Here is a 14,672-nt window from a genome sequence, read left to right as displayed (position 1 = left end):
CTAGTACTGCACCTCCCCAGGCCTCCGCCGGCCCAGCCCTGCGAGGAGGACGGCGTGGTGCCCACCCCGGGGAGCCCTGCGGGGCTGAGATACTAGGTGACGTGGTGGGCGTGGGCCTGGCCCTGAGCGCTGGGCCAGCGCTGAGCCGCTGACGGCTGGGATCGCGCCGTCGTCCCACCATAACCACGGGAGCATTGGGGAGCAGCTACCTGTCTAAAACTGAACTAGAATAAACTCACAAACAGATGCACGAACAAGCAGCACCCGAGATGAAAAGCCTCTGCCGCAGCGACGCGGAAGCGCCTGGTGGGCATCTGACCCCAGACAAGGCTTTGCTCCAGTCCTTTAAGAAAACTCGACTCAGAAGGGAAGTGGCCGCCCCTGAAATCCCGCAGCACCACGGACACGGTGTGGAGAAGCCCGTGCCCGGGCCTCCCGGCGTCATCCAGGCACCGCACGGCGGCTGGGGCTGGTCGGCGGAGGCAGAGGAACAAGGAAAGTTGCTCCTCACGGATCCGGTGACACCAGCAAAGACTCTGAGAGAGAGAAGCCCAGGCCGTGTCCCGGGGCCTGGGCAGCGGGCGGGCGGGCGAGTGCTCGGCCCCGCAGAGCAATGGGGAGCCTTCCGGTTTCGTTCATAAAATTTATTCTGGAAAAATACTTTAAAAGGGAATTTCTTCATTAACAAAACAGTAAAAAACTCAAATAACATTTGCACAATATTCCATAAATACATTTATATACAAAAAAATATAGTCACGTAGACCCGAAGTGCCTTTGTACATATTTACCAAAATTTAAATTATAAAAAAATGAACATCACAAAATACTCAAGCTTTACAGATATCATGAAAAATATTTTTACAAATCCAAAAAATAACACATTTTTTCATCTAGAAAAAACACATTTGAGTATCAAAAAGGACAATCAAGGCAGTGTCTGTGTTTCTAATTCAAGACAAGACTGGCTCACAAGAATCCAGAATACACACTCCAGGCAGCGCATGCTCACGCGGAACCCAAGTCCACTCACTTAAATATATATTCTCTTCAAAGCAACTGTCCATAGTGCAATGGAGACGTCGCGAGGGCCGTGCCGCGCCCGGAGCCCCCAGCCCGGCTCGCCGGCCGCGCCCTCGCGAACCTCAGGAGGAGAACCAGCTCGGTCTGGATCAGTGTCTCAGCAGCAGTCCACGCAGGGCCTCCCTTTCCTCTCAGCAGCATTCGTTGGGGCATATATCCTTGGAATTTCATTTATTTAAGAGAAACGGGGATTTTGCCACGTCACTTCCGTGTTACACCTAGAGGGCGCGCGAGACAGACGGGAAGTTAGCGCTCGGCGCCCGTCCACGGCCTCGCCCGTCCACGGCCTCGCCCGTCCACGGCCTCGCCCGTCCACGGCCTCGCCCGTCCGCCCCGAGGACACGGGTGGCGGCGGCCACGCCGCACTGACCTCAGTTGCTATGACGCACTCGTCCTTCCCCTCGGACAGGACGTACACCGACTGGTACTTGGTGTCCGCCGGGGCGGCGTACACGGGGTCCGGCCTCCTCCTCTCAGACGCTTCCCCGCTGAAAGGAAAATCAAAGAAAAACGCGATAAACGTGGGAAAGCACTTTCGAACGGGGAAATGACCGGAGCGTGGAGAAGACACCCCCAGGCGCTCCCAAACATCGGGCGCCTTCCCCGGGGGCCCTCCCCGAGCTCCCTCCGGCCGCCCCCAGCACGCACCCCCTGAGTGTGGTTGGGGCCCCCTTCTCCTCCCCCGAGGAGCTCTGGGGCTGGCCCTTGGTGTCGCGCTTGCTGTGCGTGTCCCTGACCGAGGCCTCCTCGCCCTTGAGGTCCTGCACCAGGTTATAGTCCACCGCGGGGTAGCGGGCCTTGAAGCCGCTCCTGTCGGCTCCGTGGTCCCCGCCGAAGTCCGCCTTCTTGTTGGTGTTCTTGATCTGCGTGGCACCGATGACGCTGACCGAGATGTCCTTCTCGCGCTGGCAGTTGGCCAGGTTGTTCATGGTTTCCGTCTCCCCCCGGCAGGGGTCCGCGGGGGGCCTGCGCTTCTGCAGCCTCAGCCGGACGCAGACCCCGACGGCGGCGCAGCCCAGCAGCAGCACCAGCACCAGCACGGCGCCGGCGCACACGGCCACCCAGGGGAACGGCCCGGCCCTGCCCTCCAGCTTCTCGGTGAGGTCGACCACCACCGGGCCCGGGGCCGGCTCCGGGAGCAGGAACTGGCAGTTGGGGCCCCCGTAGCCGCGGGCGCACTCGCACACGTAGCGGCGGCCCCTCTCGTGGCAGGTGGCGCCGTTGTGGCAGGGCGCCTGCTCGCACCTGCTGACCGGGGCGCTGCAGTTCCTGCCCGTGTAGCCGGGGGGGCAGGTGCAGGAGTAGTCGTTCACGCCGTCCCGGCAGGTGCCCCCGTTGGCACACGGGGAGGAGGCACAGTCGTCCACGTTGTCCTCACAGCGCCTCCCGGAGAAGCCGGCCTGGCAGCGGCACACGTAGGCGTCCCCGAGGTCCACACACTTGGCGCCTAGAACAGGGGACAGGAGACAAGGAGTCACACCTCTCCTTGGAGTCTGGTCATCAGAAAGTCACTGACGCATGTGCATGTCTGTTTCCATAGAAACCAGCGATAGGAAAGCACGCGGAGGCGGCCTGTGGCCTGGCAGCCACAGTTCAAGACCACGTGTGCTACGGCCTCAACGCGGGGTGTTGGGGTGCCCGGGTCTGGCTCCACGAGTCAGACACAGTAACATGGCTCCTCTCTTTTTCCCAGCTGCCTTTCCACGCACCTGGGGGCAGTGACGGACTCACGCCACTAGGCCCAGGTTGCAAGTGGGGAAACCGAGGCTCCAAGAGGGCAACATGCCCACAGTCACAGATGGGGAGAGGAGCAGGGTTCCAAAACAGACAGGGAAGGAAGGACAGGGGAAGGCAGGAAGAATGAGAGCAAAAGGGGTCACTCCGGAACATCCCAGCCCAGCTCGCTGTGTGTTCCCGTGGCTGTCCCTCCCCTCGCGGCCGGCAGGAGGCTCTCAGTCCACAGACTGTGCCCACACAGTGACACGCCAGGCGGCGACGCCAGGTGACAACACAGAGCCAGGCTTTCCTGTAGAGCACAGTGGCCAGGTGGCACGTGAGTGCAGCCGTGTCCTGGGCGGTCTCAGGCACCGAGGAGCGTGTGGCCTGAGCAGCCATCTCACCTCCCTGCCCAACTCGAGAACAAACACGCCTGCCGCCTGCCTGCTCGGGGCAGTTCAGACTCAAAGATGAGTTTCCACAGAGAATTCCTGACTGTCCGGATAAAAGGTCCGTAAACTCCAGGCAGCTCTAAGCGACACGCTGACTCACACGCACATGCTTCCCAAAGTGCGCTCAGCGCTGACCGCGTGACCGCCCGGCCCTTACCGTTAGAACAGGGAGAAGAACTGCAGGGATCGATCTTCTTCTCGCAGTTGAAGCCAGAGTAGCCCACGGGGCAGCGGCAGGTGTACCCTCCGTCGGGGCTGTCTGAGCACCCGCCCCCGTTGAAGCAGGGGCCGTCCGCACAGGTCATGGCACTCAGCTCGCAGATTTTGCCGTAGAAGCCGGGTGGGCAGGTACAGGAATAGCTGTTCTCAAGATCCTACGTGATGGAGAAGGTCAGAACAATCCTTCCGGGTGTCCCCGGAGCCCCCTCTCCACATGACACAGGCGCCCCAGCTTCAGAGCAAGCCCCCGGGTGCCCGAGCTCACCGTGCAGCTCCCCCCACTCTTGCAAGGGCTGGTGTCACACTCGTCGATCTCCAGCTCGCAGGTGGCACCTGTGTACCCAGGTCGACAAGAGCAGGTGTAGCTCCCCTGGCCTGTGTTGGTGCAGGTGGCCCCGTTCTTACAGGGCTTGTGGTGTGTGCAGTAGTTCAGGTCTGCGAGGGGTGGAGACAGGAACGGGAGGTAGGAAGCCCAGTGTCAAATGCAGGAAGATTATGTTTGCAGGGAAGTGCAGGGCTGCTGTGGAAGGGGATCGGGCAGCTTGGAGAGAGGAGGCTTACCCTGGTTGCAGAAAAGGCCCCCCCAGCCTTCCTGGCAGTTGCACTGCCAGGGCTGCTGGCAGGTGCCGTGGAGACAGCCTGGGTACCGGATGCACTCGTCGCAGTACCTGCCTTGCCAGCCCACTCTGCACCTTGGAGAAAAGCACAGCAGGGTCGGGGGGGTGCTGCCTGCTACCGGATTCACAACGGCACATTCTCACGCCTAGAAACCACCTTCCCGCAGCACCAACGAGGCAGAACTGGATCACCTGGGGAGCTTCGACACACACTGACGCCCGGGTCCCTCTCAAGGTTCTGACCTCAACTGCTGTCTGCAAATTCTCATAACCATTAAGGAGCTCAGACGAATGACAGACCCACCACCTCACACACTGCCAAATACTTATTAGGTAGAAAACGCCAGAATAACAGCTCCCTGCCCAACTAACCTTACTGGAGTTTTTCAAATGATCACCTAGGGATGCTTTACAAATATGCCAGGTGTAAAAGTATGACAAGAAAAGGTAAAACAAAAGAACAAAAACGACTTTTGCAAACTTACTTGCATTCCCCTGGCTTGTCACAAAACCCGTGCTGCTCGTCACACCCCGGCAAGCAGATTGCTGCAAGCAAAGGAGAAGCCGGGTCTGGTGGAGCCCCCAGGACTGCCCGGCACAGGAGGGCTGCTGGCCTGCTGGCCGTCGGGCTGGGCCAGGACCTGTCGGCTGAGCTCCCTGCCCGGCAGCTCCCCCAGCCCTGGGACCAGCATTCTTCTTAACACAGCGGCTCAGGGACAAAGGGCTCTCGGAAGCCCCCACCCCCACCGTCCCCCTTTCTTCCAAGAGAGGGTCAGAAGTCTTCCCCGCCTCCTCCCCCACTTCCCAATTCTCTGCACAAAGCTCCACCTCTTAATATCCCAGAAAGTGTGTGTGCAGATAAGAGTGGACAGCTGGTGTGCAGGGTGCCAGGGCAGACAGCTGCTCCATTGTCCGGCCTCCCCAGCAGCTGCCCCGGCGCAACAATGCGGCCTCCCCCCGCGCCCCCGTGTCCCCACCCCCTCACACACACACACCCCTCGCGTGTGTACACACACACACACACACACACACACACACACACACACACACAGGCCCTTTCCGCCAATGGGGGCAGGCGCGTCCTGCTGCCTATCCCTGGAGAGATCTAATCTATGGCACGCGCGACCCGGGGGCTGGGAGAGGCTCCAGTGTTTAAATAAGAAGAAAAAAGTTTAAGTTTCTGGCTACCCCATGGCGGAGAAGAGGAGGGGGAAGCCAGGGAGGGCAGCGGCGGCCAGAGGCACCCTCAGGGGTTGGGGCAGTGGGTCGAGGCTCTGAGCTGGCTCACTCTGCTGGTTACGAAACTCATTAACGAGCAGCTCCACAAGTTTTCAAGAAAACAGAACCAGCTCAGGCCAAGGCGGAGCTTAGAAGGAGCCCAGTGGGTCCTTGAGACTCGGGAGGCCAAGCAACAAACAAAGACGCCGAGGCCCACCGTACGTGGAGAGCCAGCCTCACCCAGGCACCAATTGCCAAGGGACTGCACCCACCCGACAGAGGGGCTGGGCCTCAGGGAGAATGATCTGAGGTTGGCCTGTTCCAGGGCCAGAGAGTGAGAGGTCACTGGTTTTCTGGGCAGCCCCAGGACCTACCCGCCCCTGATATCTGGCATCAGTGGGCTGAACTGGCCGGGCGGGTGGGTGATGCCTCCTGAGGTCCAGATGAATCAGAAGCCAGAGGGCTCCCCACGAGCCCCTCAGCCCTGCTCTGGTGGCCCTGCCTGCTGTGGGACTATGACACATCAAAACCTCATCAGGCAGGTGGAGCCTACATCACTGCGGCAAAGACATTTCTTTTCCAGACAGGGTGCTGCACGGGCAATCACCCAGACAGGCCCTGCAGACCCCCCCCAACACACTCTCCTGTGTGTGCACAGACCACCCGCGTGGAAACCTCGCCTTTGGACAGCACGCGCAGTGTGCACCCCGGGGAACGTGCGGGAACACGTGGAAACACGTTTGCTCTGGACAGCTCACGCACACCAGCTCTGGACAGCACGGAGTGCTTCCCAAGGATGCTGCCAGCGTAAAGAGAAGGCTGGTGGGAGCACGCCCTAGACACACACTCTGTTCCTCCCTTCCTTCCTCCCCTCCCCTGGTAGCACTGGGTGTACTCCCTGACCCCTGACCCCGTCTCCAAAATCCTCCCTGATGAAGAAAGGCAGCTTCCTATGGTGGATACACAGTCTCAGACGTTACAACGTCTGAGTTGACCCCAGCCCTGCCACTGGCTAGCTATGAGACATTAGCAAGTCACTTCTGCTCTCTGGGCCTCAGTTTCCCCGTCAAGACATCTCTACAGCCCCCTGCTAGCTAAATCCCGGGACGGTGACGGCCTGCGTGTGCGGACACAGGGCCAGGGCCGGCGTCCGGAGCTCACGTTCTGTGCAGTAGGGCCCCTTCCAGCCCGGGTTGCACACTTTCTCCCCGCGCTCCCCGCAGGTGAAGTGGCCGAAGGCGTCGTCCCGGGGGCGGCAGAAGACGGAGCAGCCTTCGCCGTAGTAATGCTCGTCACACACGAAGCGGTAGGAGTACTTGAGGTCCGCGCGGCCGCTGCTGTGCAGGTCCTGGGACCACTCCTCGCCCACGGTCAGGTGCCGCTGGGTGGCCAGGCGGCTGATGAGCCTCTCCGGATTTTCTGTGGGAGAGACGCCGCGTGGGTCCTGGCGGAGACCGTCGGGACGGGGCAGGGGGCCGGGGTCACGGCCTGGGGGAGTGGGCCGGGGTCACGGCCTGGGGGAGGCCCGGGATCCCCGAACTTTCCGGCGCAGGAGCAGAGTGACCGGCTCGGGGCTGGTTGCGCCTGGGGCTAAAGTCAAACGGACAGGAACTGGGGGGCAGTTCGCAGTGTGGGGGTTGTTTTTACCTGTCGCAAGGTCATCCGGAGAATCTGTGTGGAGAGCTTCAATAATCAGAGAGAAGGTGCCCTGGGAGGAAGCGGAGAGGACATGAGACAAACCATAAAGGCGGTTGGAACTCTAGGGCCTGGCGCGTCCGGGGGCGGCCGCTGCAGTCTCCGGCCCGACCCGCTCTCAAGTAAGTGGAAGGACTTGCTAAAGAGTGGTTTCCTGGCGTGTTTTTTCAGCCCGTAGTACAGGATATTACGTTTCTACAAACAAGAGAGGTCGCGGGCTGGGGGTGGGGAGGCCGAGGGCCCGCGCCGGCCTCGGGCTGTCACACGCGCTGTCACATGCGGGGAGCCGCACAGCGCGCGCGAAGGGCCCATTTGGCCCGGGGCGGGTTCAGAGGCCGGATATGGAGACGTCCCAGGTTTGAGAGCCATTCCAGCCCTCGGCCTCGCCTCCTCACTCCCTGGGCTGTCACCTCTTGCCGCCGGCCAAGGCCTTCCGGGCGCGGCGTCGACGCCACAGGCGCCTGCCCGCGCCTCGCGGGGCCTCCGGGGCCGGCCCTCCCCGCGCCGCCCCACACGCGCCCGAGCGGGACCGGGCTCGCCGCCCGCCCCGCCTCCGCCCAGGCCCGCCCCGGGGCGCGCAGGTGAGCGCTCACCGGCCAGGTGAAGCCGAAGGGGAAGCGGATGGGGTTGCTGAAGGCGGGGTCGGCGCCCGCGCCGTCGGGCAGGCTGAAGGAGTCGACGCCCAGCACCGGCGTGACGGCGCTGCCGTAGGTGCAGGGCGGCTCGGGGGACACGCTGGCCTGGTAGTGCTTGAGGCACACGCGGAAGAAGGTCCTGCAGGCGCACGGCGGGGGCCCGGCGCCCCCGCGGCAGCAGCTGCGGTTCCCCAGCAGACCCTTCCTGTTGACGAACTCCTGCAGCTTCAGCTCGAACACCCCCGAGCTCCAGACCTGCGCGGGGAGGGTGGGGGCGTGAGGACGCGGGTCGGCCGGCGCGAGGGCCGTGGGCGCCCTGCGAGTACGGGCTCGGGGACCAAGCGCACCGTGGCGCCGCGGGACCCCTGCGAGCTGCCGGTCGAGCGCGCCGCGGCGGTGCCGGTGCTCGGGTCAACGCACCCAGGGTTCGCCTTCGGGCCGACAGTCTGCACTGTCCGTCCCGCGCTACAGCCCCACGAGGGTCCTGGGCCCCGGGTTCCCTGCCTGACCCGCCAGGGCTCCGAGGACCCCCACAACCCACCTGACAGCCTACCTGACACAGCAGGGCCGAGAGCACGGCGAGGGCCAGCGCGCACCGACGGCCCATGGTGCCCCGCTGCACGCGCCTGCTCGCCGCGGCTCCCCTTTCTCCCTTCCCGAGGCCGCAGGGAGTGCAAGGAGGACAAACGTGCCCGCGGCGCGTGGGCAGGAAAGTGGCCCGCTCTGCTCCCAGCTGGGGAACCAGGACTCCCTTCTCTAAGGGCCGGCCCCGGCGCCTTTGGAGGCTGCGGCTTTCCGCCTCCGGCCTGGCACGGCTGCCCGCGGCTCCGGAGCGGCAGCTTTCGGTTTTCTTCCCCTTTCTTCCAGTCCACGGTAGGTAAGGGTCATCGATTTCCTGGTTTTGTCTTAAGCTTTTTCTCGGAGAGGGGAGAGCGCGAGGAAGAGAGAGCCCAGATATTCAGCTTAATTCCCGAGAGAGCCGCCGCGGCTGCTTCCCGAGGCCGACTGGAGCGGCGTGGAACTCCCACGGCGAGGCGATAATCCCGGCCCCAGCGGGCGCGCGGAGGGACTGTCGGCGGCGGCGGCGGGTGTCGCGGCGCGCCCCTGCGGATCGCGGCCGGGCTCGTTCCGGAGCGCCCTGGACTCCCGCCTCTTGCGCCACCGCGGAGACCCGCGTCTTTCCGACGAGTCCAGCCGAGGCCACCCAGTAAACGGCGCGGGGAGGCCGGTCGTGGGGAGGCGTGCGCCCGCGGCCTGAGCTCTCGCGGCGCCTGCCCCGGCCGCGCCAGATCCCCGCGGGTGCGCGCCGAGGTCTGGCTCTCGCCGGCGCCTGCCGCGCTTATATCCAGCCGGCCGCCCGCATGGCTAATGAGATGCAAATGAGCAGCCCCCCAATCTGGCGAGAGCTGTCACAAAGGAGCCACTTTTCCAAACCCTCCTCTCAATGGATCGCCAAATGGTCAGTGAGCTGTAAAATGTGCAACCCTCCTCCCCGCCCCCACCCCGCCCGCCCCCAGTGCTTCCCTGCCCCCGCCCCCCGCCCGCCTTCCTTCCTCACAACACAAACGCGCTCATTTACATTCCTGCAAAACCTTCGCCGCCAGAGTCCCCTCGGCTGCCGGGGCTCCCGCCGCCCGGCCCTCCGCGCTCGCCCGGCCGCAGACTCGCGGAGCCCACGGCAGCGCGCGGGGCGCTGCGCCTCCGGCCCGCCGCGAGCGCCCCGACCTGTGCGGCCGGACGCGGCCTCCACGACTCTCGCGCCGGGCGCCGCGGCCTGGTCTCCTCGCGCCGGCCGGGCCCCGGGGGCTTGGGGAGGGCGGTGGGGTGGGGAACGAAGTTAGAGGCCCGAATTCTCGGGGGGGGGGCGCCCCTTCTTCAGCGCAGGCTCTTTCTAAGGAGGAGTCTCCGGGGGCGGAGGCAGGGGGCGGAGGGCACGGTAGGAAAGGGGCGGGCAGAGCGGTGGGCAGAGCGGGGCGAGAGCTCAGCAGCAGTTTCGAGAAGTTTGGGGAGGTCCAACGCGGATACACCTTCTGGCCCAGGGTGGCGGCTTGGGCTCGGGGAGCGCAGATCGAGCCTGCGGGGCAGGGCCTGGGCGACCCCAGGGACTCCGGCGTCCCGCGTAGTCCGCGGACACTGGGGGCGGGGGTCAAGGTCCGGGCGGCACGTCCTCCTAGTCGGGAGAGCCCGAAGCCTCAAACTACCCCACCCCAATACACACACACCCTCCCCCGCGCGATTCCCGGCCGGCGCCACCTTCCCTGGGTCTCAAAACCCTCTCTCCTGGGCATTCCCCCTCGGCCTCCCTCCGCTTGGTAAAAAGTGAGTTTGGTGTGTGTCGTTCGCGTGGCTGTCATTAAGGCAGTCTGTTATTGTGCGAGGCTGAATCAGTGGCTCTTTGTGCGCTCAGCTGTATGGTAATGCGGGCAGCACCTGCTCCCTGCACAATGCGGGGAGAGAGCTCCCTCCGCGCGCCGCGGCCCCGCAACAACGTCCGGCACATGTTCTAAAGACCCTCCAGACCCGGCCCCCAACCCACCACCTTTACACAACCGTCACCTTATTAGATTTTTACACGTCCGTCAGACACTAGAACTTTTGTTTTCATTTTTTAAAAGGAAATGAGTTTATTGGGAGGGCCGGGAACACACGTACCACACAATGAATTATCTAAATTGCTCTCATACTTAGGGCGCGTTGGGGAAGTAAGTCGGGGCACAGACTCCTACTGTGGCATCCAGCTTGGTGCTGGCGCGCACCCGCCCCCTCTCTCCCCTCTCCTCTCCTCCCCAGCCACCCCAACACCTTTGGCGTGAGTGTGGGAGCAAACGTCCCTTTGGTCGTGGCACAGCCCGGGAGTGCGTGGCCACAGCGTGCTCCTGTATGCGCGTTGCCGCCAACTTCCTGGCGAGAACATGCGCCCTGCAGGCAGAAGGTGACTTTCATGGAGGCAGATGTCGTGAACACAAAATATATAATGTACAGAAAGAGGGGAAATCTTCAAACACCAAGTAAAACCACTGGTAACAGCAATCTAAAAATCATTTGGTGAAGTCTTCCATGGCCGTCTCTCTGGCTATTAGGCAACTGGAACTGAGATTCTATGGATCCTGTTCAGGTGACCTGGCCTGTCTCTTGCTACCTGGGCTCCCAAATACCTGTAAAGTGTCAGGGTCAACAGACATGTACACTTGAGGTTTTTCATTGCCTCATGGAAAAGCAAAGAGTTAACTAAAAGTAACATGCATGTAAGGTTTGAGCCAGAGGTGAGAAGCCCAGGGCTTGGACCCCACCATGAACCCCCTACTGTTTGGTTTAGAACAAATGGAGGCTTCAAAAGATGTCGCCACCTCTGTGCGGTGACAACCCCAGTGTGGCTGTCCTTTGCAGACTCCCCAGGGCCTCGCTGCTGTGCCCAGCAAGGGTGGGGCCAGCTCAAATCCTAATTTAATCTTGCCACCTAGTGTCAGAATCCTTTTTTCTCTGAGTCCATGCTTCCTCCAGAAGCTAATTTCTAAGAATTCCGCCCCTATGGCACAGGAGCTGTTCATGTGTGTGGGGGGGAGGTGAGGGCCCCAGGAGCAGGGGGACGCAGAGGAAGAAAGGAACCTAAGGTCAAAACCCAGAACCTTGTGCCTGTGAGACTGAGCATAGAGTCCAGTAAGAAATGAAATATCAGGAACCTTTTAATTAGAAAATGGAAGTGGGAAACAGGCTCATTTGAATGCCTGTTTAGAAAACTAGAAATAAAAAGTTCCACTCGCAAGGGCTTAAACCTCGGGGGGAAAAGACTTGCCCCAAATCTTTAACAAACCCCCCTCAGTATCAAGTATTTGTTAAATTGACATGGCACAGATTTCTCGATTACAGCGGCAAAGCGGAACTGAAAGGCATCGTAAAATCCATCAGAATCCTGCCCAAAGCGTTCATTCTTTTCCAACTTAATTTATGCCACGCGATTCTGTACTGGGGAAATCAAGCAGAAAGCCCTTTTCTTCTCCTCCCTCTCCTTCCTCCTCCTCCCGTTCTTCTCCTTTTTCTTTTTCCTCTTCTTCTTCTCCTCTTCTCCTTCCTCCTCCCTCCTCCTCCTCCTTCTGCTTTTTCTTCTTCTTCCCCCTTTCTCTCCCCCACCCCCAAGTTGGTTTCTCTCCTTTTCTCTTTCAAAAGCTAAGCTAACGGGGAGACTGTTTAACTCCGGCGTTTCTATAGGAGCCTGTTGTAGTTTAACTCCTGCGCACCAGCAGCTAGGATGAACAAAGGAGAGACTCGGGGTCCAACTATTCATCCTTTCTTTGCACTTTAATTTTCATTGATTGGGAAGACAAGGGGAGCCCTCAGGGATTCGAGCTGGAGGGGAGGACACGCCTTTAGACGCCATCAGCCCCCTGGCCAGCCATCTGCTCCAAACCAAATGGCGTTTTTTCACTCCCCAACTGCATGTCTCTATACTCCCACAACCACGCACTCTGAACCCCCCAAATGCAGGAGGGAGCGTAAGCTAGAGTGTGTCACATAGACTTGTGCGGTGTTGGCCCCGGCCGCCAGATTCCCTCCTCCCCACACACCATAAATCCTCACCTTGCTCATTAGGAAAAAGCAGGAAACTTTCTTTTAAATACTTTTTGATGTCTCAGCAAATTTACTGTACAAAGTGAGGCTCATTAGGGCGTGGAAGACACCCAATACATCAGACCCAGGAGTGGAAGGAGTGTGCTGCCTGGCGGTGGTGGTCTATCTTTTCCAGGCAGTACAGCCATGGACAGGATAACTGCAGTGCCAGGGCAGGCTCAGGCTGTGACAGTCAGAACCACAGCCACACCTGGGGTCTGTGTGCCGACAGCCTTATTTCTCCCCTTCATTAAGCCGCTTGGGAATAAAAGCTTGTGGCTGTCACCTGACCAAATTAAACGTGCCCATCCCCAACTGCATGAGTGTGACCTAATACTGTGGTCACCCAAGCCTAGTCCACCCCTTCACCAGGAGAGAGGCTCTGTTCCCAAGGTGTGTGTGGCGGTGGCTTGGGCGAGGCAGGAGGCCTGGCCGGTTGCACAGAGCAAAGCGCAGCGCAGAGCGGGCTGCAGACTCTGCCCGGCCACAGGTTCAGTTTTCTGTGTAAACAAGTCTGGAGACTTGAGTGGGGTTTGTGTTTTCTCAGACCGACTGAATACTGTATACCCAACAGAGAGGTTCTCTTATTCATGGAAGAATTAAGGTCCTTGTTCAGAATAACAAAATAAAAAACTTCCAGGCAGCAAATCTGGTGTTGACCAAACATGCCAGCTTACTTGAAGAAAAAAAAAAAAGGGTACAGAAAGCATGTGTATTAATTAGTATTGGTATCACATCCCTCACCACCACTCTCTGCCCATTCTCCGTCCCGCACAGTTTGGGAATCTTAAAGCAGTTAAAATAGCAGAGGAGCGGCCCTGCTCGCTGCCTAACTTTTCAGGATACTTCCCTCCTCCCTCCTTCCTAGGGCCGCCTTTGGACGTGAACCCAGAACTCCTTGGCCACCCCCACCCCCACCCCAACTTTCGGCCATCCCCCTTGACCAGCCCCGCCCCGCAAACGTGTGCACCGATACGTCTACACTCCAGTTGCGGCTGTGTCTGGACCTTAGCCAGGGTTCATCCACAGCCGGGAAAAAGGAGGCGGCATCTAGACCGTGTTTAGACCCTTGAGGCTCCTCGCGCCGGAGTCTGCGGGAGGAGGGACCCGCGCCCCAGGAAGGCCCCCAGCCCTCCCCGCGGCGGCCCAGGGGACCGGGACCCGCAGGCGTCAGCAGAGCAGCCTCTGGCTCGGGGCAGGGGGTGGCGGGCGGGGCGGCAGAACCGAAGCCGGGGGAAGAAGGATCAGCCCTGACAGCGTCTCCCAGCGCCGGGGCCCCCCGCGTGGGTCGGTGGTCCCGACTTCCCCGTGCGGCAGGGGCGCGGCGTCTCACCGCCTTTTCTTTACGATGGGATAGTCGCCCGTGCAGGAAGGAGTGGCCCCCCCCCGTTTGTTTTGTTTCGTTTCGGCGTTCGGGGGGAGGAGGGGAGTCCGAGCCACAGTGCGGGGCACTGGGGACACCCCGCCTCTTCGCGTGCGTGGAGCCGCGAGGTGCAGGCTGCAGTCTGCAGAAAGTTGCAAAGGCATGTGCTGATTTGCATGAGAAAGGGCGGGTCGCGTGGCTCAGCTGGCGGCCCCCGCGCAGATGACCGACCGGCCGCCGGCGGCCCCTCCTCCTCGCGCCCCTCTGCTGCGGCCCCGCCGCCCCTTCCCCTCGCAACCGCGGATCATCTGCTCCGGGCTGTCCCGCGTCTCATCTCCATGACAAAGCGCGTGTTTACCTGCGGCCGGGAGCACCGGCGGGCACGCCTTTGTCCCGGGATCCGATTACCGCGGCAGCTGCTCCGGCCCGCCCCGCGCGAGGCCCCGAGTGGCCCCTCGGAACTTACTACTGATTGAACGTGCCGGGACCCGGGACTAGACAGGGGGTGCGGGGCGGGGGAGGCCGCGGGGCCCGGAGAGGCTGTTTACAGTTTGATGAGCACTGGACGCTGAGACCCGCGCCGGGGCGTGAGCCCTCCGGAGGGCTGCCTGGAGGTGGTGGCGGCGCGGGGAGGGCGTCACGAGGAGCACCCGTGCGGGGTCCGCAGCGGGAGTGCATAGTCGCCGGGGACGTGTGGCGGGTCACCCCCCGGGCCGCGGGAAGGAGGCGCGAGGAGCCTCGCGGCGGGCTCCGGTCCAAGTCGTGCCGGTCCCATGCAGCTGCGCCCGGGGTCGCCGCCTCGCGCGGGGGTTGCTCGCGCGTCGCCACCTCGCCCGGCTGCCGGGTGAGACCGTGCGACCCGCGAGCCGGTGCGGGGCGGACGCCGCCGTTGCCCTTTGTGCGCTCGGGGCGGAAGCCGCGAGTTCCCAGAGGGGCGCGGCCCGCTGAGACCCCAGGCCCGTCGCCAGGAGGTGCTGCAGGAGCCCACGCGGGGTGGGCTTCTCGGGCCGGGTGGGCCGGGGACAGGCCCCTCCTGGGCCCGGCCCTGCGACCGCCACCCTCAGCGTCT

The 14,672-nt window shown here is 61.9% G+C and overlaps 1 protein-coding gene across 1 annotated transcript; it reads right to left on the bottom strand.

Moving 5' to 3' along the window:
- Positions 1–623: 623 nt before the first annotated feature.
- DLL1 (delta like canonical Notch ligand 1) lies at positions 624–9,125 on the bottom strand. The gene is made up of 11 exons (XM_045544761.1): positions 8,189–9,125; positions 7,594–7,890; positions 6,953–7,013; positions 6,467–6,724; positions 4,573–4,633; positions 4,032–4,162; positions 3,736–3,905; positions 3,409–3,625; positions 1,732–2,530; positions 1,454–1,571; positions 624–1,301 (listed from the first exon to the last, which is right to left on the bottom strand). Exons 1-11 carry the CDS (start codon positions 8,240–8,242, stop codon positions 1,296–1,298), a joined length of 2,172 nt encoding a protein of 723 aa, XP_045400717.1. The 5' UTR covers positions 8,243–9,125; the 3' UTR covers positions 624–1,295.
- Between the last annotated feature and the right edge of the window lie 5,547 nt (positions 9,126–14,672).

Source organism: Lemur catta, chromosome 2 (genome assembly GCF_020740605.2).
Source record: "Lemur catta isolate mLemCat1 chromosome 2, mLemCat1.pri, whole genome shotgun sequence".
NCBI classification, from domain to species: domain Eukaryota; kingdom Metazoa; phylum Chordata; class Mammalia; order Primates; family Lemuridae; genus Lemur; species Lemur catta.
The sequence above is the reverse complement of the archived record's forward strand: the minus strand, read 5'-3'. Positions and strand labels throughout refer to the sequence as shown.